Here is a 27,601-nt window from a genome sequence, read left to right on the forward strand (position 1 = left end):
TCCAACTCCGGAGTGGCAATTCCGCAACAGTGCTACTGTTTCACCAGTTTCCAAGCCAACGTAACATGCTGCAGTGAGCAGACGTGCAAACGGGTAGGCGTTCCTTCGAACTGGAGAAGCTGAAATAGGCAAAACCATGACGCGTAAAAATTGAAGAAAATTAATGTTCTAAAAAAACTTTTAATAAAAACTTCTTTTTTTTTGCATTTGGTCTGGAAGGATTGGTGGCAACTTCGGAAGTTTTGCCGATTGTCAGAACTCATGAGTTTGATAGCACCATATCTGTTACCAACAATTAATATAATTTTACATGAATTTATTTAATTAGGTAGAAATTTTTTATTGATTTTAGACTTTTTATTTTATAACTTGTTAATTAAAAATGCTGCAATAGGCCCCAGTGATGATAACTCAGACTTTTGATTGCCATACTTGTTTGTGCATTTGAAATTAGATCACGAGCAACAAATTATACTGGTACTTCAAAAACTATGTATTAAAATATGTTAACTGTATTATTAGTATTATTCCGAATTGCGGCAATGTAGGCCTCCAATAAATACCACGATCACAAAAGTATGCCATTTAAACATAATAGTCTTTTGAGAAAGGTCCTATTTTGTTTTCTTTTTAGCACATGAAAAACTCTGAAATCATTATCGAGATAGACAAACAGTCAAACACTGGATGTAATATAAAGTCCTATGCATCACGCATTGCTTTGAAATAACACACACACTTCTGCTGTCTGACTTGGATTCCGTCTTTAGGTATTTGTAGAGGAAACAGCGTTTCTTAATTTATATGTTTTGGGAACATATTCTGAACTTATTGTCTGTGGGGATATTTTGTAAAATTTTGATTCTGTTATTCTTGTGCTGAGAATATTGTTAAAGCAATTAATCATCTAAATACCCCAAAACCCATTAAAAGGCCCGCCGTTCATTATTTCAGATGATAATTAACTGAGTGAGAAAAGGCAGCAAGAACACAAATACCAGCACTGAATTTTTTTTAAACAAATCCAATATTCTATGCTATTTTTCATATGTATAAAAGACCCGGTTTTTAAAAGGACACTGAACTCTTCAAAATATTCTGAAGTGCCTGGATCGGACACGTATGTCACAAAATAAAGTTTCTGCAAACTTTTTACGCTGTGGAGACACATCTTGAGTTATGAGAGAGTCCGAAATTAACAAGTATACCCAGAAATTAAATTCAAAATAGAGGTTAGTTATGGTTTTGCTCCAAAATTAAAACACGCCTCCTGCCGTAATTATTATGCTAAACACCGTTTTTGTTTTAAGGATAATGAGGCGACCTGCGTTCATAATACCCCATCTTCCTCGTATACGCAGAAATAATTTGTTTTGCTTAGTGAACCCAGAACACTAGACATGCTCAGCAACTGGTATACTGGCAAGCATCTCCAGCCTTCACTATAACCGCCATTTTGGGAAACGAGTGGCGCCACCTATAGTGAATTGGAGTCGCATATATCGGGGTCACGTGGTTTTTGGGTCACACTGGCAACACGAGGTGCGAGGGGGTGACAAAAGCGTTGGTAGTCTGCAAACCTTTCAGTTTTTCCATCCATATTTGTCCTCGCGACATGACAACGCAATATGTGCACACTTGCGATCAATCTTTGCGAGAGCCGTTCCCCATTGAAAATTGCAAACGCTCCCCAATGTTTGAGTCTGGACTTACCCTACAATCTGGGCTCTTGAGCATTCCCTTGTATAAGAGATCACAAGAACTCGGTTGTTAAGCAAACACAAGTGTGTGAAAGGGCCTTTAGGCAACAAAAACTGTTGCGGTCTAAGATCTAATCTCAACTATTCGACCCACTTTAGAAGGGGAATTCCTGCGAAATTTCGATAGTCGCTGATTCTGATTCAATGCTGTTCAAAATTAATTCAAAACATTAAGACGCATCTGAGCTATACCTGGGGACAACTTTTTCTGGCATTTCCGAAGAAATGAAAACCGCGCAGGCACAGCTGTGATCGGCACTCAATGTGCGCAAGTGCACGGGTACCCCTAGCTTTGGTTTTGTTGCCAAGAAAAGTTGTCCCCAAGTGTAATAACCCAAATGACAAGTCACAACATTCTTTTTTTCCTCTCGCAGTTATTTGTGCCAGTTAGAGCAACAGGTAACACCAAAGCTCCTCTCTGTGTAGAAAAGTAACGATATGCTTTGAAGAACGCCCCTTGCTATCTTCGGACAATCATGATGGCGGACGATTACGGGAGAGAAAAAGGAAAAGGTAAATACAAAAAGAGTGTGTGCAGCAGCTGAGGAGGAGGAGACGGAGCGCATTGGTGCCCGTCACTGAAAATGTCGAGAATGTTCTCATTTTTTGTTTACAGGAATAGATCTACGTCTTAAAACTTAATTCAGTAAAACCTAACCTTAAAATGCCTGTTTGATGAAATTTTGAGCTAGTTACATGCATGCACCAATTTTTTTGTCTCATTTTAGTGAGCCCTTTGATTCATAACACCCTGTACTTTAACCATTTTCATTTTCTTGCAAAGACGATTGCTTAGAAAATAGAAAAAATCTCACTGACCAGTCCTTTGCACGTTGACAAGGCTGCAGATCCATTTCCGTTTCGTAGAGATCCCCTGTAGTAGCAACCCGGGTCCGAGACACGAGTCAGGTTTCTCGTGGTGTAGCCGACAGGATCCAATTCGTAGCCGAGACGGTGTTCGAGCACAAAGCCCGGAGCCAGAAGATTATCATTTCGATCCAATCGAAGTAATAGGTCTGTTTCCGAACCCGGCAGAGGCAGACGAAAGTGGAGTCCGGATTCCAACTCCGGGTTGTCGGCAGATCGTCTGCGGCGCCGCCGTCGTCTGTCAAAGGCTTTGAGTCCTTCGTGATGGACCGCGTGGCTAAGAAAGCGTCCCGATGATGTCACCCTCTGTGGAAGCACGACCGCTGAACTGCCTGCCGGCAATGCGTGAAGGGTGTCTGCAATATAAAAAACAGCCTGCAATTAACATTTTTCCACTGAGTTGGTGTGCATGCATGAGCTCTCCTGCCGCGTAGCGAAGGAGGCTCGAACTTGTTTCGGAGGAAAGAGGGACAGGAGAAATAGCAGACTACACTAGTGTCGAAGCATGTTCTACATATGCGCAGGCCTTGGTGTCTTCTGCTGTTAAATTTATCCTCTAGAGTGGAGACGCCCATTGAGGCTCACTAACTTACCGCAATATATAGCTTGCATGTGATGCCGTTCGCGGCCATGACAGTATTTTATGCGCCGCGAGCGTTCCGTTCTTCGTGTTAGTTTCACACCCCACAAGTTGTGGTTCGAAGAAACCAGTAAGTATAAATAACCGTCAGAACCGCAGCAATGGTGACGCTTGCAAGCTATGTATAGGGAGTACTCACTGGCGGCCATTGCTATGTGCTCAACTGCTTAGCGCGTGCTGACGGCGAACTTCCAGTTGTTTTTCAACGTGCATTCCCCACGATCAATTTTGCCAGTCATGGCAACCTATTGATGTGAGCTCCTTCTGAACATGCACTTTGAACAGTGCACTCAAATATGGCGTCCAGTGAATACCTCCTATACACAAAACATAATTACTTTATTAATTTACTTAAAGAGTGCAGCTCTTAAGCGCCCGTTCCCGGCTTGAGCGGCGTCGCCGTCGCCGTCGGTGTAACCGCGCGGTGCATTATGGGTAAATTTCCCCCGCTAAATCTAGCGGGAAAATTTCCCCGCTAAATCTAGCGGGAAAACGTGACACCCTCCCCGAGAACAGGTGACCCTCAGTACCCTTCCTTCTTCCTCCTCCTCAAGAGCTGCGCTCTAATTCGGCGTTACAGGGAGTTGTAAACGGCTTTCATTTTTTTATTTTGTTTTAGTGCATCATCCCGGACTGAGGGGATGTTTGCTTCCTTCAGCACGCGGCTGCGCTGCAGTGAAGCGAGAGACACAAAATCCCGATGTGCCGCTCTGCAAATGTCGCTTCTCTGCAGCGCACCGGTGCGCGGCGAGAAGCGCACTCAACGGAGGGCGTCTCTCTCGGACGTGCGGCCTTGAGCACGGGGTCGTTGCCTTCCGTTGTACTTTGACCGCGCGCGCACGCACGGGACGGCGGATAGCTACCAAAGGCAGCGAGCTCGCCCGAGGGAGGATGCCTTCACGCGCGCTCTGCTTAGGGTAGCTAGGGCGACAAAGCTAACCATTTTGTTCCGAACGATTTTTAGTTTGTTCTGGAACGCGTGAGGGCGTCTCCCGGCCGGCACGCGCTCTCTGTGTTGACTGTGCTACGGCGGCATTCCGTTTCCTTCTAGCGATTCCTTTGCATTTCTCCCGTGAGCGCGTGCTGTCGGCCTTTAAATGGCCACCTACGCTTCGTGCTTTCCACTTTTGCCCGCCACCTCCTTTCCTATATTCTCTCCACTTTTTCCATTACCCCAACTTGACCCCTCTCGCAGCTTAGCAGAGGGCGATAAGACGATTTTCTTCCCCGCAGAAAGTCGAGGTTGAACGTCGGCCTTTAAGTTGAAACGAAGTATAGACAATTTTTGTTTCTTGTTCGTGTTTTTTTTTTTTTTTTTCCTCGGCAGGTGTTTTGTTTAGTGACGCCGAACAAAGCGGCTGTCATTTCGCGATCAAAATTAACAATCTAAACACCTTTTTGTTTTGTTTTTAATTATTATTATTAGCGCGCGAAAGTTTACAACAAGCTTTCACCGCGGAAAGCTCCCGAATGGTCCCGTAGAGATATCGATAGCATTATCGATAACACCAGTTGTAAAAGCGGAATTAAACACGGAGAAGACTATCAATAGAAACGCGTTATCGCCAAACAAAACACTCGATAACTATTTCTTCATATCCGGGAAGAACGGACGTCCATGGTAAACATTGAGACGGCGCCTCTGTCCGTGCAAGTGGTTCGTCCTAGGGCTAATGCCCGATTCCTTAGGTTCGCGCTTTTTGCCACCACCACAGTGATTTGCGCTAAGAACGCTGGCGAAACGCAGCCCCAATCGCTCTTACGAAAACTATGTATCGCACACAAAAAAAAAAAAAAAAAAAAAAAAAAAAAGATTGACGCAGTACGTTTGTGCCAAAGGGCCCATTCAGGAAAATGATTAGCGTTCAGCATAATTAAATGAATAATTACGTTTGAGTAATTATAAATTTAATAATTAAATGTTCAGGGATGGTTTTAGTTAGAAACTTGCTGGGCATCATCGAAACCTACTAGATTCACCCACATTGCAATGATGTAAGGCACGCGTAGCATTTTGTGGCGTTGCAAAAACTAGGTTTCGGTTTTTTTATGGGAGCGCATCTCCGTGCCAGCAATCCCGCTCACTGATCTCCGCCAGGGGGCTGAATGGTGCATTGAGCAAACAGGTAGGAACTTGAAGTCACCGGAAGTAAGTGGCTTGTCCCGAAAGTGAGCGCTTGACGGGCTTGTCAACTCTTCCGAGTGCTCGTTCAAACAGGATTCCGGGCGCTTTTTTTCTTTTTTTTTTTTTTTTTTCTTCTTTCGTTAGCAGCGCAGGCAGACCCAAGAAGACTCCTGGGAAGCCATCCGATCTGAGCATTCTGAGATTGTAGTTGACCAAGTGTCCATGTTTTAGTCCACGAGAAAGCGTGGACTAAAACATGGACTGAAAAAGGCACTGATGCCCCAAAGGTATTTTTTTAAACGACGCAAATTGTAATCATAGACCAAAAAAAACGCAACGCAAAAAAAAAAAAAAAAAAAAAATCTCTTCGCGCGCGCGCGTTTTTTTGTTTTTTTTTTTTTTTTTTGGTCACCCCCTCACTTATTTTTATTTGTGACGTAATTGATTATAAAATATAGAAGCTTCGTAAACTACATTTTTTATAATATTTAATAACGGCCTTGGTAAGGCATGTTTTTTTAACGGAATAGTGCACGCACTACGGCCCTTCTTTTTGAAATACCGAAAATCGGAGTCCGATGTGACGTCGCCTCCTGCCTTCTTATCCTCTTTCGGAAAACATGGCGGCGCCGCGGCGCTCGGCACATGTAGCTGTGAGGGTGACCGGTGAGTCAAGGAATCGGACGAAGTTCTCTTTTTAGGTGCCCGACGACCCCTCTGTCTTCGAGGGGGAAATTCTCAAATGGTCAAAACAACTGGGAATGGTGTCTGTGTACCGCAGTTTCGGTTGTGGCTCCGGCAGGGGCAGCCTTTCAACGCAGAACCGGCGCCGGCGCGACGCGGCCCCTCACGTCGCTCGCAAAAGTCTACTGCGCGTTCTCTTCAACCCCGCACCGTTTCAAAGATCGCTGAAGGGGCCCAAAAAGAACTTCAAATTCGAAAGTGAAGCGTCGTCTGCTCACAGCGATAGGCGACACGCACGGAGAAGAGCGGTTGATCGCGGGACGCGGACGAACACGACACTTCGGGTCGGGTCGGTTCGGTTCGGAGGCGTGAGAGGAACTCGAGTTGCAGGACGACTCAATCTTTGACGTCACTGCACTGGTGCGGAACGCGCGGGAGCTTCAAACTCGGCTTTTGGAAAGTGCTTTTTTACTTTACAAATACTGAGTTCCGAAGTTTCGAATTTTGAAGGTAATGTTCAGGCACCGTTTTCAGTCATTTCAGATAATAAAAAAAGAAAAGAATGATTTTGATCTCTCTGTGCCCCTTGGATACACTAGGGCCCAGCAGACGCCCGACTTCTGGGACAAGTATCGAACTTCCGGTTGCTCCACTTGCGCCAGACTCTTTTTTTTCACTTGCGCCAGACTCGAAGAAAAGTACTTTATGCGCCGCGAGCTTTCGGTTCGCCGTATCAGTTCCACAGCGCAGAAGTTGTAGTTGGAAAAAACAGTAAGTAGGAATAACCGTCAGTACCCGGCAATGGCGACCCTTGCAAGCTATGTATAGACGCTTTACACACGCGCCAGATTGAGCCGCCATAGCCGCCCTTCTCTTGTCTTACCGAGATACCGAGCCACTGAAGCGGGCGTTGACGGGTCTTCACAAGGGCCTATGCTGGGCACAAGAACATAGTAGCATCTAAAATGGTAATAAGCTGTCCTGCTGTGGTAATGATGAAGTGAAGCGAACGGAATAAGAGGGAACAAAAACTGAAGGTCAGTTATGGCGGCGCCCATGCACAGCTGCTGTAAAGCGTCTATAGGGAGTATTCAGTGAACGCCATATTTGTTGGGGCTGTTTAGAGCGCATGCTCAGAACGAGCTCACATCAATAGGCTGCTAAGACCGGCACTCTTGATGGTGCGGAATGCACGTTGCAGAAGAACGATGGAAGCTCGCCGTCAGCACGCGCTCAGCATTCGCGCACACAGCTATGGCCACCAGTGAATACCCCCTATAGTAGAGATCAGCAGTCCTGCGTGCGCCGCCACGCGTCGCACGTAGAAGAGGCTAGATAGGTTTTTGACGTAGGTGCGTGTGAAGAAGACGCACCTTCCAGTGCGATGCGTGGCGGCGCAAGCACGTTGCGCGTTTCTGCCGAAGCGGGCGGGATTGCTGACGCGGAGATTCATCAATTATTGGATTTAGTGAATTGTTTGAATTAATCTCCATTAAATCAGAATTTAATCCGAGATTAGCTGGGTTTAGAAGCTTTGGCCAGGTGGCGCGAGCCGCCGCCCGATGAAAATGGTCCAGCCGAATCCATCCATCTAGAGGTGCTCTGATAAGAAACCGAAACCTATAAAAGCGTCCAAATAGGCCTATTGTTATATTACCCAAGCATCAAGGAACAAACAGGGATTGGTGTTCCCCGCGCCACACGTGCCGGTCTTCCCCGTATAAAAGATTCGAAGCAAATAGCCAAAATAAAGCGTTGACGAACGCGCGTGCAAGATGCCATTTGTTTTAGGCATTTGCTTTAGAAAAGTTACTACTGCTGAGTCCAGCACGTGCGGCACGTAGAACACCAACCCCTGCATTTTTCTTGATGCTTGGGTAATTTAGCAATAGGTGAGCACTTCTTCGGAACGCCGTAAAATGCTGCGCGTGCCTTATATCATAGTAAAAAATCCACCCATTCTACTTAGTATGGGTGGATTTTTTTATTACTTTTGGATGATTCAAATCAAATTTATAATTGAAGCCGCACCTTTAAAGGTTAATCATTAAAAGTTTAATGGATAAAAAGTAATTCATTCTTTAGTTATACTGAACGCAAATACTTTTCCTTAACGGGCCCTTCGCACAGACCACTACGGCGTCAACCTTTTTTTCTGCGCGATGCATTCAAACGCCACCCGTGCCAGTTTCGATCTGGAAGCTAGCATCGTCCCGGTGCGCGCGGTCGCGTAAATTTCTCACCTCCAGCGAGTGACTCGTCGCAACTTTGAAATGGCTGACCAACTACACGCTGTCTAAATATCCACACAACCCCTATTATTATTATTCTGCGCGATGCGTAATTTTCGCCGAACTCGCGGAACTTGGTGACATGCCGTTTTTTCTGCACCAAACTATCTTCGCTGTGTAAAAAGATAAGCAGATTGGGAGAGGAATCGGGGGGTTGCGCCGCAAGAGTCCCGCGAAAAAAAAAAAAAAAAACCGGCATGTCAATAAGTTCCCCGAGTGAACCACTAGCGTCACGTACAAAATTCCCCTGTCATGTGGTATGGTGTACGTTGGCCAGCCGGGGAGGCGCAATAAAGGGTCAGAGAGCATGCGTTGGCGATCAGGCAGTCCCCGTCTGGCCCGGTCCACAGTGACCGTTGCGAATGCGGGTTCAACTCTGGAAAGTGCAGCCCCATCTTTGGTGACACCTGTGTCGTGGGCCATCATAGGCGTAGACTATGGGGGGGCAACGGGGCTTGTGCTTCCCCTGGTGAAATCCGGGGAGCAGAGCCCCCCGCCCCCCCGCCCCCCCCCCCCCCCCCCCCCCCCCCCCCCCCGGGGCCATGATCCTTACCGAGACGCTATTTACGTACCATGTAACGAGCTTCTAGTAGCGGCATGTAAACAAAATAACGCGCACGTTGCCTTTATTGACAAAATATATGGGAAATGGAATTCCAGCGTGTTTTCGTTAGCTTCAATCCCCCCCCCCCCTCCCCCCTCCCCCTCCCCTCCCCTCCCCTCCCCTCCCTCCCTCCCTCCCTCCCCCCCCCCCCCCCCCCCCCCCCCCCCCCCCCCCGGGAAAATGGAAAGTTTACGCCCGCTGTGGGCCATTACAAAATAAGAACGGCCAGAGAAGTTCATGAAGCCTTCCTGATTAGGTCCCACCACGACAATTCTTGTGTAAGCTCACTCTCTTTGTCCTTGTCTGATAAAGAATTCTACTATCTGAAGAACCAATGACGCTGGCATTTGAGGGGGGGCGGGGGGGGTTAGACCCTATCTGTGTTTTGCCAAATGTGCCCGATAATTTCTTTTTTTTTTTTTTTTTTTAAGTATGACATTAAAATCCATTCAGTTGAAAGTTACGCCGCGTCCTGTCCGGTTCTCCCTTCGTTTTCGTCCTTGTTGTTTTGGCGTGTTACACCATGATGCAAAACCAACTAGCCCAACTAGCCATCCTTATAAATCAATCTGGATCGATGCTTAGTTGAGAACAGTTCAAAGAGATTAACACTCACAAATTAGTACTTCAGCTGCATGAGGCAAAGAGGCTCATTGATATTCTTCGGTAAGAGCGACCTCCTCTGGTTGGTCACAACAGTCTCTGCTGTGCTTTAAACGGACACTCGCATGGCTTTGAGGTGGCCTTCTGCACCCCCCCCCCCCCCCCCCCTTTTGTCTGGAGTTACTAATTTCGCCCTTACAGCTTACTTTAGGTTAAAATTTCACGTGTCCTTCATACAGGTGTACTCGACCACGCGTCTGCGTATTGGAAGTGCTCAATTTTCGCTTTCTTTTGGTTCGTCAATCTTCTACCGATTAACCGGTTAAAGAAATTAGGCACGATCAAAGTCGGTAGGTTAATCGATCAATTACCCAGCCCTACTACACGGTGAAATATTTTGTATTGCCATCATTTCAGACTACAAAGCAGCGATTTATTTACCCCCCCCCCCCCCTCCTTTTTCTTCCTGAACAACCCCCTTCCAGAATTTCCTACACATGGTACATAAACCTATGGTAATTCCTCCCCCCCCCCCCTTTTTCTTTCTCCCCTCCCTCTAGATTGATGTATCTATACAAACTCCCCAGGTTGACAACGATATACGAATAGCGGAAAAACTGAATTTGCCTGCTAAATCTAGCGCATAACCTGAATTACCCCGCTAAATTTAGCGGGCGATTGAGTTGGTGTTGAGGCCCCAGGTGACGTCAATTTTCTCGCTAAATTTAGCGCGGTTACGCCGACGCCGACGCCGACGCCGCGAAACACGGAGACGGGAGCCCAAAAGCTGCGCTCTAATATATTCAATACGGCCGCCGTTGGGCCACCTGCAGCCGTATGCGCAGGAAACCAGAACTCGAAATAATAGCGAGATGTGAACCTATACTTCGTTCCCCTTTCCGATGTACGTCAACTATGCAGCGGGCTGCAGCAGCCACCGGATGCTACAAGCCCATCCCAGCCAATCCTGAACTGCAAACTTATCACGTGACCACGCTTCACGACGTCTCTGCCCATAGGGCCCATAGAGATCATACATACTAACCCTAGAGGGAAAGGTCCGCCATTTTCCCATGCATTCTGGCTGCCGCAAGCGGCGGAGCTTGCAGGCAGACCTTCGGGGTCCCACACATGGTTACCAACCTGCCTACGATTTCACGAATATAATTATATCATCAGAGCAGTGTCATGAACTTCAAAAATTCACGAACTTACCGGTGGAAAGATATTCGCGTTCCTTTCAAAGCTTTCTTTTTTGCGCGCACATGTACGGCTTCCAGTCAAAACTAAATTAAACCAGATAATCGACTTCGCGGGTGGCCCCGCCCCAGGAATACGAAAGCGAGCAACCACCAGTTTTCCGAGATTTCAACAGAAGGAAAGTTAATGCAGCGTAATGAGTATGCTGCTTTTTATAAGCGTTAGAATAGCTCAGAACTTAGTTTAAAACGTTAAATTATCACTTCACGATTACCATTGCGACTGTCGTCCTTCAGCTGGCAACATTGGTTTCTTTCTCTCGTGTTCTGTCGCTCTCTTTCGCGATCTTTCACTCGGGACCCAGGATGTTGGCGCCACGACCAACTGTCGGCGCACGGGATTTGCCACTCCTCCTCACCCACCTTTACCCCCCTGTCTCTGCCCCCCTCCCTAAGGTTACCTGACATTAGACTGGCTTCAACGGCTCGTATGTAGTCCCGTCATCGGTCCATTCTAAGATGGACCGGAGTATAATTCAGTGCATGCGACACCTCCGACAAGCACTAGCTAATACCATTAATTTCGCTCTGTCGCTTCCAACCCAAGGTTTTCAAGGTCCCTAGGCCTACTCTCGCTACGCCTCTAGCGTGAAGACGAAGTGGCGGCTGCTTTTAAAGAGTATAATCATATTTACGCGCAATTTTCTCCACGAAACTGTGGTGCACCTAATACAACACGCCTCAAACAAACAAACAAAAAGAAAGGAGAAAAAGTTTGGCGCCAAAAAAATTACTCTCTTCGTGGATTATAGCAATTTGGGCGGGAAAATCCCGTAATGTATTAAGCGGAACAAAAACTCGCTTGCGCTTTTTACTTGATCTTTCTTTGTTTCTAAGATATCTGGTTGAAGAACCTCTAATCTCCGGAAGATTCCAGGGGCTCATGAGATCGAAACCACAGCCACTCGTTCAAAGGGTTAATATTTGTCTATCCTTTTTTTGTTTTTTGTTTTTTTTATGTTTTTTTTTTTTTTTTTTTTTTTCGTATAGACTTGAAAGGCCGCGCTGTGTATGCGCTGGGGGCTTCACTCGACCCCTGATTCTGTTGATAGGAAAGCAGATAACGAAGAAAGAGAGATGAGAGAGAGAAAAAAAACAAAAAACGATAACGCAAATCTGGAGAGCCCATGCACAACATCTAGAAATACTTCAGAACCGGCAAGGTGCACTCAACAAGAGTGCTCATGTCGCCGTTCGTAATCGATGATTCGATAGCGTATATCTCGCGACAAATACGCGTTTACAACCAACGCAGTTTTCGTTTTTTAAACATACGAAACGTAAAATAAATACAAGTATGTAACTGCAGCGCAGAACCCTCGTTTTATCGTCTTTCGTGCTGGGTATTATTTCTAGAATTATGCGCGAGTTCAACCTGCACATTAACGATTATACTTTTCGTTGACTCGGTCCGAGCTGAAGTTTTCCTGTTATCTGTAACTGTATTGGGCGTACAAGTCAAGTAATAGAAAATGTTCAAAAGCGTTCCTTTCGAATTTTTGATAACGGTTATGCTAGTTTATTATGAAAATAGGAGACTTTCGGAACGATGCAATTGCCCTAGTTTGAGTTCAAGGGGACGTGAGCGACATTCACTACTTTTGTACAAATGCCTTCATGGATTAATCCACTGCTCTGATCTCACGTCATTTCCTGTTCATATGCGAGGCCCGTTTGGCGAGTCCTACTAATGTCGATCGTCTCAATTACCACCATGAGCCGCACGCAACTCTTTGTACATAACACCGTCGGTACAAAATGATGATGTTATACAGCCGGAGTTCGTCAGCCTCAAAGGGCGTCCGGTGTCTCAGCTGTAGATGAGAAATTTAGCCAGTGCCGCCTGCTAGCCTGGGGTCTTTAACGTGCACCACACAGCAGCGATACACGACCGCACGCCGGTACGATGCTCATCCAGATCGAAACGGGCAGGGGTAAGGCATGAACCCAGGATCCCCGAGTTCTGCGGCGCGAGCTTTCGCTCCACGTGCTCCGAGCTGGTGTGCGCTAGCCCACGTTTTTAACGCTAATTTCTTTAGCACCTAAGTTTCTTCTAACTAATTTGAATCTCACTGTCTGTGCATCATTACCAAGGCGCCAGCTCTTCATGAGCACAAAAAATAAACAAATGAATGAATTAATTAATCATTGGCATATTTTCGGCTTTGGGAACGAGGAAATTGTCATGATGATGACGCCAATGCAAAGCCAAAATTCTTTTGGGAACAATCATTGTGCGAGACGGCCTTTAAGATACTGTTCAAAATTTCCATTTCTCTTCTTTTTTTTAATAAATCTTTTTATTCATTTCTTACCAATTGAAGGAACGAGTTATAAAAATAAGGGGACTGTGTTTCTGTGGTAATTCACTAAAAACTACGCCGAATTGCAATAGCACTGCGTTTTCTTGAAAGGTTGCCTCTCTTCGTTTTCAACTCGAGGAAGTTTGTATTAGAACAAGAACTAAAAAAAAACAAAAAAAACGGAGTGACCCTCATATGGATACCGTCTTCACTCTGCATTTGATCGGCGGGCATAAGATGGGGGAAAAGGCTGGTTCACACCTATATTCTTGAACTGTAAGCGGAAGGTGTTGCAGTATTTGCGAAGCCAAATCAACGCGCTACGAACACAGGTCCGAAGTACTCCAGCTGTATCGGATAGATGCCGCTAAAGTAACTAAATGAAGTCGAATGCGACAGGATCTGAACAGACAGCAGCGCACGGTCCCATGGCGACCTCAGCAATGAAGTATTAATAAAGCGACAGAAGCAGGCGGCAAAGCACCTGGTGCAGTGGAAGATGGTTCAGGCTGACATGCATGGTGACAATGAAAAACATTCGTTCAAGCGGAAGAGATGCAACCAGAAAGTTCTGGAGGTACCTCGGAGCTCACAATGGAAACGACCACCATCTAGACATCCTGGAAGACAAAGGACTGCTCACGGAAAAGAGGGGGCAATGCCCCACCACAAATCATCTGGTAGAGGTGTTTTCGCAACACTACGGGATCTCTGCCCCTTGCAAGACGTGGGACATGAGATGACATTAATAGCATGACTATTGGTAGAGTGGCAGTTATACGTGCACTGGTGAATATTAGGAGCAACACCGTCCAGGAATTGGACGCGATTCCGGCAAGTGTGCTGAAGGCACTGCGGACAGATTCCCGGCATCAACTCGCAGAATACTTCCATAATATTGCATCTGGGAGAGAAGAAACTACCTCGGGACTGGAGGTACGGCAGGGTCGTTCTAATCCCCAAAAAAGAATGTAACGGTCAGTACCTTCGACACCATATAATCAGTATTGGACAAAATACTCGATAAAAGTATTTAAGTTAATTTACTAAATACATACTTCATAAAGTATTTAAAATACTACTCAAACTACTTTCACTGCAAAGTATCTTGCGTAGAGAACAAATACTTAAGAATATGATTCAATTACTTTTGAAGATACTTCCGCATTGCGTAGTTTGTATCGACGTCAGTGACAACGGCAGTTATACAGCTGCGCAAATCTGGGTTACCAGAATGGTTTATTCACGCAACAACACAAAATGGACAAAGAAAAAAAAAAGTATCGCAGGGCTATTTTATGCAGTCCAACTATAAGGAGCAGGATGTTGTCACGACTGACAAATGATGAGGCGGCGAAGAACTGAAGGAACTAAACGTTGAATGGGGCGAACTTGTGCCCAAAACAAAATAGAGAAAGGCTAGCTTCGCAGGCGCCGATGTCGGCGAAACAGCAGGATCGAGCGCTGGGGCGAGACTGACTCCGGACAGCCACTCGGAGCATCTTTTGTACCCGCGTGGGTTTCTGGAACATTCGGCGTAGAAAGTTTGGCGCGTAGAACATTCGTAACTCGATCAGAAGACAAGGTTCTCGAACTTGCGAGAATGTCCAGTTGAAAGAATAAATAAAAGAGGTGTTCGCTCCCTACCATCGAACCCGGAGCCTCCACGCGAGAGCCAAACGCGGTAACCAATCGGTCACGCACTCGCTGGGCAACGTGCTTGGCGATATCACTGACAAATGTTACAAAACATTTCTGGGACAACAAGAAAGAGGTCGCTTTAGCTATCGGGGAGGAGATCAGACCGTGGCGCCCCAAGCGGTTAACTTTAGAGCTACATGGATGGGGACAACCAATAAAATGACTCAGCACTCGGCGTCAGCGTTCGGCTGGAGTTCGCGTTCTCCGGTGAGGGAGAGGACTGCCTCTTTTGTTACCATTACGGCCTGCATGACCAATGCAGCATGCACGGTGCCCAGCTCAGCATAAAAGCCCAAGTGGGTCAAGCTCGCATCCTCTGACGACTGCTTTCGAGAGAGATCCGCCACTGAACGTCACTTCACTAATCGTTGGTATTTTTACATTACACTGTGCCCCGTGCTCTATTAAAAAAATGAAAGCCGTTTACAACTCCCTGTAACGCCGAATTAGAGCGCAGCTCTTGAGGAGGAGGAGGGAAGGGTACTGGGGGGGGGTCAAGTGACCTCGGGGGGCGGGGGGTCACGTGACCTTGGGGGTCACGTGACCTTGTGGGGGTCACGTGACCTTGGGGCGTCACGTGACGTCGGGGGGTCACGTGACGATACCGATGACGTCATCAGTAGCGTCACTGATGACGCCATCAGTGATGATGATGACGATGCGGATTCCGGTGACGTCATCAGTGACGTCACTGATGACGTCATCAGCGATGATGACGATGACGATGCGGATGCCGGTGACGTCATCAGTGACGTCACTGATGACGTCATCAGTGGCTATGACATCAACGGGGGGTCACGTGACCTCGGGGGGTATCCCCAGGTCACGTGACCCCAGGGGGGTCACTTGACCTGGGTAACATCGTGACCCTCGTGAGGGTAACCCTAGTAACCCTTGTGAGGGCAACTCTCGTGACCCTCGTGAGGGTAACTCTCATGACCCTCGTGAGGGTAACTCTCGTGACCCTCGTGAGGGTAACCCTCGTGAAGGTTACCCTCACGAGGGTTACTAACCCTCGTAACAATCGTGAGGGTTACGAGGGTAAGTAACCCTCGTGAGGGTAACTCTCATAACCCTCGTGACCCTCGTGAGGGTAACCCTCGTGAAGGTTACCCTCACGAGGGTTACTAACCCTCGTAACCCTCAAAAGGGTTACCTTCACGAGGGTTACCCTCACGAGGGTTACTAACCCTCGTAACCCTCGTGAGGGTTACAAGGGTAAGTAACCCTCGTGAGGGTAACCCTTGTGAAGGTAACCCTTCTGAGGGTAAAAACCCTCGTAACCCTCGTGAGGGTTACGAGGGTAAGTAACCCTCGTGGCCCTCGTGATCCTCGTGAGGGTAACCCTCATGAGATTAACCCTCGTAACCCTCGTAACCCTCACGAGGGTTACGAGGGTTGCGGTTACGCCGACGCCGACGGCGACGCCGCTCAAGCCGGGAACGGGCCCCTAAGAGCTGCGCTCTAAAAAATGAAAGCCGTTTACAACTCCCTGTAACGCCGAATTAGAGCGTAGCTCTTGAGGAGGAGGAGGGAAGGGTACTGGGGGGGTGGGTCAAGTGACCTGGGGGGGCGGGCGGTCACATGACCTTGGGGGTCACGTGACCTTGTGGGAGTCACGTGACCTTGGGGCGTCACGTGACGTCGGGGGGGTCACGTGACCTGTGGCCACGTGACGATGCCGATGACGTCATCAGTAACGTCACTGATGACGCCATCAGTGATGATGATGATGACGATGCGGATGCCGGTGACGTCATCAGTGACGTCACTGATGACGTCATCAGTGATGATGACGATGACGATGCGGATGCCGGTGACGTCATCAGTGACGTCACTGATGGCGTCATCAGTGGCTATGACGTCAACGGGGGGTCACGTGACCTCGGGGGTATCCCCAGGTCACGTGACCCCGAGGGGGGCACGTGACCTGGGAAACCATTGTGACCCTCGTGAGGGTAACCCTAGTAACCCTTGTGAGGGCAACTCTCGTGACCCTCGTGAGGGTAACCGTCGTGAAGATAACCCTTTTGAGGGTAACTAACCCTCGTAACCCTCATGAGGGTAACCCTCGTGAAGGTAACCCTTTTGAGGGTAACTAACCCTCGTAACCCTCGTGAGGGTTACGAGGGTAAGTAACCCTCGTGGCCCTCGTGATCCTCGTGAGGGTAACCCTCATGAGATTAACCCTCGTAACCCTCACGAGGGTTACGAGGGTTGCGGTTACGCCGACGGCGACGCCGACGCCGCTCAAGCCGGGAACGGGCCCCTAAGAGCTGCGCTCTAAAAGATGGCATGTACATGCCCACAAGGCCTGTGGGCATGTGCACGGGACAAACGGGTCAGAGCGCCTCGCCAATAGTGACAACACTGAATATCACGTCCTCCGGCGCACCTTAGACGCATCGTCTAACCACAATCCATATTCCCTATATGAGGAGTTTACTATAAACGAACTTGGGATACGGATATGAGTGAATTGATAACAAAGAGAACCCACATAATAGCCACGGCAGTGGTCGCACTTTCTTCAAGTAGGTTGCGTTCGGAAAGGCACTCAACGTTGGGGGACACTTTGTTGGCATTTTGAGAGGTCATCCAGCTCGTAGTTCGTTTCCTGTACTGTTCTCTGCTTATCAATGTTCGCTTACAGACAGTGTTCGCGAGATCAATAAATGATGGACTGACGACAAAAATAAAAGGAACAAAAGAAAACCTCGACGTTTTGTCCTAGCAAGGTCAAATATACAAAAAGCAAAACTAAAATGTGTGTTTTGTGTGTGTGTGTGTGTCCACTTCTCATTTTCTTCTATTTGTTATTTTCTTGACACTCAAGTCTGCATTGTTGTCGTGGGTCATTTTCCGGTCTGCGTTGCGCCTCAGAGTGGCATCTTTACTTCCGTAATACAAACACCTTTTGTTTGAGGATTTCTTTTGGGAAACTCTATGGAAACAATAGGCGCCTTTGGGGAGGCGAAGGGAAAACCTTCATTATGCGAACCTTTGTGCTGAAATATGAGTTACAATCGGCAAAAAAAAAGACGATGTTTTCACGAGCTCAATCAAAGTCACCGTAGCTAATCGGAGCTAGCAACATGATTTGGATGCTCGAAAGAATGTTCATGTTTGCTCGTGCCACGCCCACGCCACTTCATACCGAAAAACACGGAAAATGGTGGAATGTCAAAAATGTATTTAAGATAATGAGAACAAGATACTCGGAATTGTAATTAAAATAGAGTATCAAATACTCTCGTTCAAGAGTATTTGCAAGATACCAAGATACTTCAAAAAGTATTTGAGATACAGTATCCTTGAGTAGAGTATTCGAGATAGGCACAAGTCTAGAATCCACCACTCACACCACTATTCGCACTCGGAATGCGAATAGGGACAGCCGTTTCAAAGCGGCTTTGTACAAGCGGACGCTTCCGAAGTAAGACGGAGGTGGGATCGGGGAATTGAAGTACTAGAGAGTTTTAGTAGACCGTGTTTCCCGCTCCGCTAGCCCTCCGCTACGAAGAAACCGCCACTGCGCCTGCGCGCCGATGGCCTTGGCTGTAGAGTTCCGGGTAGCGGAGGGGCTCAGCGGAGCGGGAAACACGGTCTACTAAAACTCGCTACTGTATACCGTTCCCGCAGCCCACTAAGCACCCGGATAGCGCTCCGTAATCCGCCACAAGACCTTGAACTATGCAAACAAGGCTGGCGGCGCGCGTGCGGAACTGCGGCGTTTTTTTCACGGATACCGTAGCGGATTAGAAAAACGGTCTACTACACGTTACGGACGAATCGTTGCGCAGATGGTTGACCCAATATTTGCCATTTTACCAAAAACTAAACAGGCCTTAAAACAAAAAAAGCTAATGCTCGTCTTTGTTTTGGCGTTGTTGTTTTCATGGGGCATAAATGAGGAGGAGGAGTGGGAGGGGGGGGGGGGGGGGGGGGGGGCTCCTTTTCTTTTAAATTTTCGTCTGCGTTAGCGGATCTCCGAACCCGCCCAAGCGACAAACACGCTGAAGTTTGACGGAACACGTGGAAAAGCCGCATACGCGGATAAATAGATTAAGTCACTTCAGATGCGTCTAAAATGTTTCACACCTTCCAACACTGTGTGGTGATTTTTTTTTTTTTTAATATTGAACAAAAATGTTCATTTCATCACAAGTTACAACTCAAAGGCACACCTTTCTTAGCGACCAACATGGCTCAAACCTCTAAAGTGCATTAAAAAAAAAAAAAAAGTTGCGGCGTTTTTTTTTTTACGAAAAAAGCTCTCGTTTTTATGTCGTCCAATAGCCCAGAGGAACGCTTTTTTCAATAATAATCTAAAAATGGTTATTTCTAAAATAAAAAAAGCTTACTATAATGTTTGCTTTTAACCTAAAAAAGCTTACTAAAGTTTACAGTTATTCTAAAAAAGTGTGAGGCAACGGTCACTTTTTTTGTTACCTTTGATAGGAGTTTCTACTTCGATATTTTGACAAAATAAAACAAGCTGCCATACTTCTGCGGTAAATTAAAGTGTATAGGAGCTTGCGAAACTGGCTCTTGATTTTTTGTGGGCTGCGCTTAGTAATGCGTTACGCTTAAACTATTCACTTTATTCATTAGTTCTTGACGCCCAGCCCAACTATACGTCATATCTCAACATGGCAACCGTCCCATGAAAAGCGCCGAGAAACTGAGGGAAAGGAGGTGACGAGACAGGACGTCAGAACGCCGAGCTCTGGTTCGGTGATTTCCCTACACACCCCCTGGGAGGTGTGCAGGGAAGTCACCGAATCAGAGCTCCACGTCGGTAGTCTATACGCAATCCTGCGTATATAGACTACCGATGTGGCACATGCTACATTGTATTCTTCGTTATGAGCAAAACCAACGGCATGTGGGTATACATAGGGCAGACAGGCAGATGCAATAAGGAAAGGGCGCGAGAGCACGCATTTTCTGGAAAGCGGTCTCCTTCGGGGAACCTGACCGTCCACTGTGATAGGTGTCCGTGCGATCCTGTACTATCGATCCATAGCCTCCTCACTCACAAAGCCTGCAGCAGTTCGATGACGCAGCCATAGAGTACCCGGTCGCAGATTTGGAGCGCGAGGGTCTGTTAGCACACAGCGTTTCTCGGCTCGGGGAGTCTGGTATTCAGCGCACAGCTTTTGCAGCGGCGAGGACGCAAAACGTGGTTTTCAAACCCGACGAGAAAAGAAGCCGTAGCCCGAGGAACGCGAGGAGCACGAGCGGACACTCCATCGCTCGGGAAAAGTGTGTTTCGGCGTCTCGCCGCAGCGGGGCGCGGGTTGCATGCCTCTTGTCTGCCGCTCTATCTTCTCACTTTCGGCGGCCGCGTCACGTGATTTTCTGCCAGGCTTCGTCAGTATAGGGGAGGCTATGATAGATCAAACACAGATTCTGGACAAGTAGCAGTACAAAACCAAAACAGGGCGAATTTTTTGAGGCGTTCGAAATCGGTAAGGGTGGTGGTAACGACTGCATCAGTGCGTCGCCACTCCCCCCGTTTCATCATATTCAGATTCATTTCAAGTGAGGTGCAATCACGTCTGTTCGTGTGCTTCCACATAAAATCAAATTGTCAGTAGTGCTCCATGTGATCCACTTTTACTCCAAATCTTTGCCCTCTTTTCTTTTTTTTTTTTTTCTTCTTTTCATTTTTACGTAGATCAAAGGCAATCCTGAACTAAACGACCGGCGAGTGGCAGTACGACGTCAGCGACTTCGTGAGTCACGTGGTTTGTTTCGCGTCCCGCAACTACGCGTTCAATTTTTTTTTTTTTTTTTTTTTTTTTTTACGTGTGAGCGCGTTTTGAAGGTCATAAAATTTATGCTTTACTGGTTTTATTCTTCATAATAAAGACACGCCACGGGCAACTTGTTACATCTCAAATATTTCGAGTTTTAGGTCGCCATCGCCAGTGACCAAAGAAAAGAGTGCGAGAAGCCCCTTGCCAACTAACGACATCGTTGGTCGTTGCTGGCGCAAATACCATCTAAATACATCGGCACGTCGAAGTAGCGCAGGAAAACGGCAAGCAAAGACCAAGCAGTTCGCAAGCAACGCAAAGTGCCACACGGCTTTTCTAATGCCGCGCGCCTCACGAGTCACACAAGGCATCCATATACTGTCCAGTAAAATGTGTCCACAAGGCATCAGGGACATTACGTGCTCCGGAACACGCCTTCACGATTCCATTCAGCGCTGATAAAATAAATGCGTGTTCCATGGCACCAACCTCCTTTCCACGTTTCCCCCAAACGTTTCCCCGAAGCTCTGAACAGCTCCGATTGGATAGATATCTGGGCAGACTTTAATGCTAGCTGCCTCGAGGTCTACCCACTATCCTTCCGGTCAGAGCCAATCCGAGCTCGTCGCAACCCCCGGGCGAGAAGCAGACGAACTCGCGCTCCGCATAGCTTTTCTATGTCAGTCCAGTCAGTGAGGGTACGGGAGGGGGGTTCTTATATGCCGAGCATTACGGCCACACTCGTGTCGAATGTGCGCTGGCCTCCGACATATGTCGTAGAAAAGCCAGCGAGCAGGCCTTGTGATCCATAGGTGTTGGCTCAAGGCGCACCTCCACGTGCAGAATGTGTTTGAAGTACAGGTCGTGTGTGTGTGAAATCCAAACCGTGTTTTTCTCTTCGCAAAGAAAAAAAAGAAAGAAAGAGAAAAAAAAGTTACGCATTGCCGAACGATCGGTCACTGTCCGAAGGTAAGGGTTGGAATCAGACGCCACAGTTTCGGAACTCTGTAGTGTGTCTGATGCAAAAGTTGAATTGTGATTTGTGAGCGATCTAGAGGTTTTCCACAAGAAGATCGAGGAGGCGCAAATTTTGACCTCCTCGGAGAAAATGAGGTCCGTTATAACTTAGAGGTATTCGCGGGCTGCGGTTGGCCGCCATTTTCCCATTGAAAATTTTCGAAAATCTTTTCGAACCTTTTAAATGAAATAATGGTAAGTCTTCGGCACTTCGACATCTTGATGCATATTCGATAATACGCGGAAGTTTAAGATGCGCCGTTTATTCTTGAATTGAGAAAGAAAAAAACGCTTTGGATTTGACTCAAAACAACGCGTCCAAATATAAATATGTCTCTATTTCCTCTTCTTGCGTAGTAGTTCAGCTTCAGTAGTTGTCTCCCATTGCACCTCCGGAAAGGGAATCCCTTTCCAGAGGTGCAATGAGACAGCGGGGCTTGAGCAGCCGGCGGGGCGCCGCGAGGTGGTGTGTACGGGTGGGCCAGGTGGGTTAATACTCTTGAAAGGAATACTTTAACGAAATTTGAAATATACCAGTCGTGTTCAAAAATAGGTTGAATATGATCCACAATATCCGTAAATAACAATCGCCGCCGTTTGTATTTTGAGCCTGGTGGCTGTAATTTTCGTTATAAACGGCCCACCCCGGCAAGCACTCGGAGAACAGCCAGCGGAGAGCACGTGACATCCAACGCAATCGTGACGTAGTTCGTCTCGGGACGAGCAAAGCTACGAGGAGGCTCAGGGCTGACGTCGAGAGGATGGTTACAAGTCAAGAAGGTAGGAGAAGCTCCTCCCACACTCTCAAGAAAAAAGGGTGTCAAAAGGTGTATTCTTACACCCTTTGTCCCATATAATACACCCCAGAATTTCAATTCGACGTACAGTGCCCTACAGTCGAGTAGAGGGCCCGAAACTTTACAAGGGGCTTGATAGCCGTGTGGCTATCAAGCCACACGGCTATCAAGCGGGCGCATCACCAGCGTGATGCGCCCGTTTCCAATCTCTCCGTAGTCGAAAGAAGAGTTCACTGGAAACGCTTCTTGTTCCGCTTCAATGGATTCCAACTTGTCTCCGATCCCACTTTTTAAGAAAGCGACCTTCGTATTCATTGGAGGGGGAACCGATCCCCTGAAAGCAGCCTTTGTATCCATCGGAGGGGGAAGCTAATCCCCGAAAGTCGTATTTATTTCCATCGGAGGGAAGAAACTGATCTCCCTCTCGTGGCTTCCACAATGCTAAGTCACAGTCGAAAGATAAAGCAAATATGCAGAGAAAGGCAAGACCCTCCTCGCGCGTTGGCCGCGACGTCACGGAAATGATGGGACGCTATTGGATGTGGAGGTGGCGGAGGGATATATGATTCCCTTTGAGGGGCATTTGCCGCTACCTTCTCGTTCCAGCCACCGAAGCGGCTGCTTTTGTACGAATTTTGAGCGGCGGGCTAATCTTGTATAATCTTGTAGAGGGACAATAGCGACTTCTGGGAGACACAAAAGGGATTCTCGGAAAGAGGGGAGTTCCTCCTGCCCCTCTTCTCTCGTCGTGGCCGGAGGCGAGACAGTTTCCGTCACTACCCCTCAAGGTTCCTAGACGAGCATTACAAACGAGGCGTTAGCGACATCCACCAGGTGCCCTTCGCTAATGGTTTAATTCGTTTTAAAATTCCTTTTCGAGCCTTTTTTAACAAGATATTGGTGTGTTCGATGTGATACTGCTCCTCTGAACACATATAAACCAAAAAATAAGCGCCAAATTTTTGTCATGGTATTCCTTTAATAAGCCATCCGCAGACTGTCACCGCAAAGGCCGGGGGGGGGGGGGGGGGGGGGGAGACTGTTGCGTACGGGCAAGCACTTGCAGCGTGCGGCGGCGGTCAGTCGCCGCGCACCTTTTGGCAGGTCCCAATTTTACCGTTCGCTCGCTTTGCGAAGCGACGAACATGCGTGTGCTGGGCTGTGGAAATCCAGTGTTGAGAAGGGAAAACTATGTATATATAAGTGTGTATTTGCGATAACCGAATAAAATTGTCATTTCCGTAAATGTGGTCTTAGTTTTGATATAGCATGCCTTTTATGCTATCTGCACGCAATACACGTGAAAACTTTTTTTTTTTGCCTGCACGTGGGGCATGACAAAACACTTAAAAGAGCCTAGTAAGATAGGCTAATAAACCACTAAGTGCAATAAAGAATAAAACAACTGTGTATGAGATGCAGTTTGTTTTAAAATAATTGCAAATCGCAAAAACGCCTGTTTCAAAGAGCTAACAAAAGTTTTTTTATGGTTTTGAAAAATATAAAAACGCATTCCAATTAGACCTTGAAAGTTGCATTCTACATATCATCAAGCTTATGCACGCCGAATTTGGTTGTCATAAGGCAATATGAAGTACCAAAATTATTGGACACAGACTGTGAAGATGCCTTAAAATTGCACAAAGAGAAAAACGCGTTCGAATAACACCGTAGATGTGTTCGCGGCACTTTTTCGGGGCGGGAAAATGAATTTTTTTGTGTACGTATTTTCCGGCGAAATTTACGCTACAAAAGATTGTGATAGAGAGGAGATGTTTACGTACATTTCTAAAAACATCTGTGACGGCAGCGACGTCACAATTTGAAGAGCCACGCACGCGAATGTGGCTCATATTTATGCCTTTCTGGGTCGCCAGGAGGTCTTCCAATTCGAATTTGACTTACCTCGCAATCATATTCGGTCCCTTTTTTGTTATATATACGCAAAAGTAGGAAGATTGAAGAAGAACACAACTCACTAAAAGCCCCAAAACATTCTTTTTTTTTTTTTTTTGCAAAATCTTGCCGTTTTTTTTTTATTTGCATCTCATTACTTCAAACCTGTACTTTTTTAAGCACTTTTTTTACTGAGTATATGGTTGCACTCTAGTATTTTATCTGGTACTTTCCGTGGACAGTGCAACTCCCCAAATTTTGGTCTTGTTAAATTTGTATCACGAAATGATGCTTCGTTAACAAATAAGTGCCATATAAGTTGATTGTGTTAAATAGTTCGTCAGCGAGAGTACTACTACTACTACTACTCTTTGATCACTTGACCTTACCTAATATTCGCCGCCATTTCCGATAATAAGTAATGCACCACCGATTACCCTATAGGCAATGCCTCCCAGTTAAAAACAAAAAAAGAAAAAAAGTGCTGTATAGGACAATGAGGGGGCACCATGAAAGACTGAGTTCAAATGTACTAGTACTTTACCTTGAAAATGCATTGTATTTATAGTACTTTACTTCACGCACATTGTGCTCGGTGTACTTACTATTTCGCTTGAAATATGCAAAATATTTTTATTAAGCTTTACAGATTTCTTTAAAAAAAAAATGTGAAAGCCACACTTATGCGGTTCCTGCAGGTGAGTTATACGGCCAGGGGGACATGGGAGAGAGAGCGAATCGTAACGATCAGTCGGCTAATTAAGTAATATTCCTTAATTAACTTTTTAATTAGTGAAATTAGACATGGTTCCAATTAGAAACCTGCTGAGCCTAACGTAAACCCTTAAATCCACTCTTTTTAGGAAGATATAACGCAGGGAGATAATTTTACGGCGTTCCGTAAAAACGCTTCATTTGGACGCGTTTCTGGGACTGGAGCGAATCTCTGCGCCTGCGGTCCTGCTCCCCAGTGGTTGAGGCGCGCAACACACGTGCGCCCTACTTCACTCCATCCTACAGAGGAGCCGAGGGGGTGGCTTCGCGCCTCGACCACCAGGGAGCAGGACCGCGGGCGCGAAGATGCACTCAAATAAGAAACCGAAACCTATAAACATGTCCAAACTCAGCCTTTTTTTTTTTTTTTTTTTTTCAGAACGCCGTAAAATGCTGTCCTATATCTTCCTAAAAAGAGTTAATTTGGTGGTTTTCGATGATACTTAGCAAGTTTCTAATAGGAACCTTATGTTTATTTTCACTATTTGAAAAGTTAATTTTAAAAAATGATACTTTTTATTATACATTTTTAACTTGTAAACTTAAAAAAAACACCATGTACAACATCTCATTTACTTTGCACTTTACTTTGGGCAGTGTTGGGAAGTACTGTAAGTACATGGTACTTAAAGTACTACTTTAATGAGGTTAGGATACTTGTGCTTTACTTGAAGTGCATGCTCTGGGTATGTACTTGTACTTTACTGATTTCTTTTTCTACTTTCCAAGGAAAGTACATCCTCCCGCCTGCAAAGTACTTTCTTCTTATTTGGTCTTGTTAAAGTTGTATAGCAAAATGATGATCTGTCAACTCTGAAGTCACTTGCTTTATTCAGTATTCGCCGCCATTTCCGAATATACCTGATGGTCCCCCAACTACCCCTAAGGCAACGTATACCAGTTAAAAAAAAAAAAAAAACTAGGGGGGAATGAAATGACATCATGAAAAATTATTTTAAAAAATACTTGTACTTTACTTTGTAATTACATTGTATTTATATTACTGTACTCCAAGCATGTTGCACCCGATGTACCTTAAAGTACATAACCTCACATTTACTTTGTATGTTACTTGAAGTACTTATTAGATGTACTTCACCCAATACTGACTATAAGTACTTCACCCAATACTGACTATAAGTACTTTTTTTTTAGATTTACTTTACCCACGCAATCAACTAGGGCAGTGTTGGTAAGAGAGGTATGAAGAGCACAGCAAAAGCTTGGGTGCTCTACACCTTGCTTTACGGAGTATTTTCAAGGCTGTGGGATGGATTATGACACGAGGTTAGTTCAAACGGCCAACACAGCAGCTGACGATACTGACGTTATTAAACGAATTTCGAAACTAAAAAGTTGTTAGCAGGAACCTGCAGTTTCGGTTTCGTTTAAACCCACGTTTGAATCATTCGAAGATCTGCTATCTCAAGTGTAACGAATTGTGACAAGGCTTTGAGATAGTTATGCATTTCCCACAATCGTTATTAATCAAAACCCGGCATGTATCCTGTGTGTATATATATCCGTAGAAACAGACAAAATATGCTTTTAACTAAATAATTTGAGAATTTAATATAAACGCTGGCGAAGTTTTTTTTTTTTTTTTTTCGCTGATTTTAGTTGTGTGCGATTTACATTTTTATCGAGTTGGAGACGAAAAGAAACAATTTCCCGATCTGACGAAATCTCAGTCTGGCATGGCATAACCAATTAACACATGCAACGACACGCTGAGGAAACGAACACCGCCTGCGGATTCTCAGCTGTATCTAACCGCGAACAAAGAAATACGTCTTTTAGCAAACAATGAACGCCTAAAAGTTCCAAACTAACGCATAATATTGAGATGACGCAATTCTACTTGAAAGTGTTTTATCCCGTAAAAGCTTTCTTCCGTTTCTTATTAGCGCGAATTCTGCTGCTGAAGGTCCATGTACAAGTAACCCGGGGCAGCGAGAATGACAACTCATGTAACGACTCCTGATAATGTCAGGAATTATTCCACAACGGCCGTTCCGCACTTTGCACTGGTCATTCAAGCACTACGTTTTATCATCCTTGGCGTAATTCTTTTCCTCAATATTTTTTTTTCTTTTCCAAAGGAAAAAAAAAATGAAAGAGGAAATATAATAGGAAGTAATGGTATACGTGCAACGACTTTGCGTTTGCCCTAAATAAAAAATTGGGCAAAAAAAAAAAAAAGGAGGAAGAGGGGTGTTTTGTCGGAGTCATGTGTTTCATACCAGAGAGCTCCTATCAGCGATGCCACAGATGATCGCCCCCAGCGTGCGATAGGACCGATCGCGGACTACGCATCTGCCCATGAACGGAAGTCCGCATTAGCTCCTTTTGAGCACATTGCCGGGGGAAAAAACGCACGGTCCCATACAAACATGGAATTGTTTGAGTTTGTGAATCACGTGCCTGGAGCTTGAGAAATGACAACAGCGTTTATTTACACAGCGTGTGGGCTGGCGTCGCCTATATTGTTTGTTCTGTGGTTTTATTTTAGCGA

General features: G+C 46.1%; 1 protein-coding gene across 2 annotated transcripts in view; it reads right to left on the reverse strand.

Moving 5' to 3' along the window:
- The window catches only part of LOC8040836 (A disintegrin and metalloproteinase with thrombospondin motifs 7), a 75,525-nt gene that overhangs the window by 41,769 nt on the left and 6,155 nt on the right, over positions 1–27,601 (reverse strand). For both annotated transcript variants that reach the window (XM_040205210.2, XM_040205209.2), the window contains exon 2: positions 2,580–2,983. In XM_040205210.2, the coding sequence (XP_040061144.1) occupies positions 2,580–2,983 (404 nt within the window). The remainder of the gene's footprint in view (positions 1–2,579; positions 2,984–27,601) is intronic.

Source organism: Ixodes scapularis, unplaced genomic scaffold, assembly GCF_016920785.2.
Source record: "Ixodes scapularis isolate PalLabHiFi unplaced genomic scaffold, ASM1692078v2 PGA_scaffold11__112_contigs__length_91849675, whole genome shotgun sequence".
Lineage (NCBI taxonomy): Eukaryota > Metazoa > Arthropoda > Arachnida > Ixodida > Ixodidae > Ixodes > Ixodes scapularis.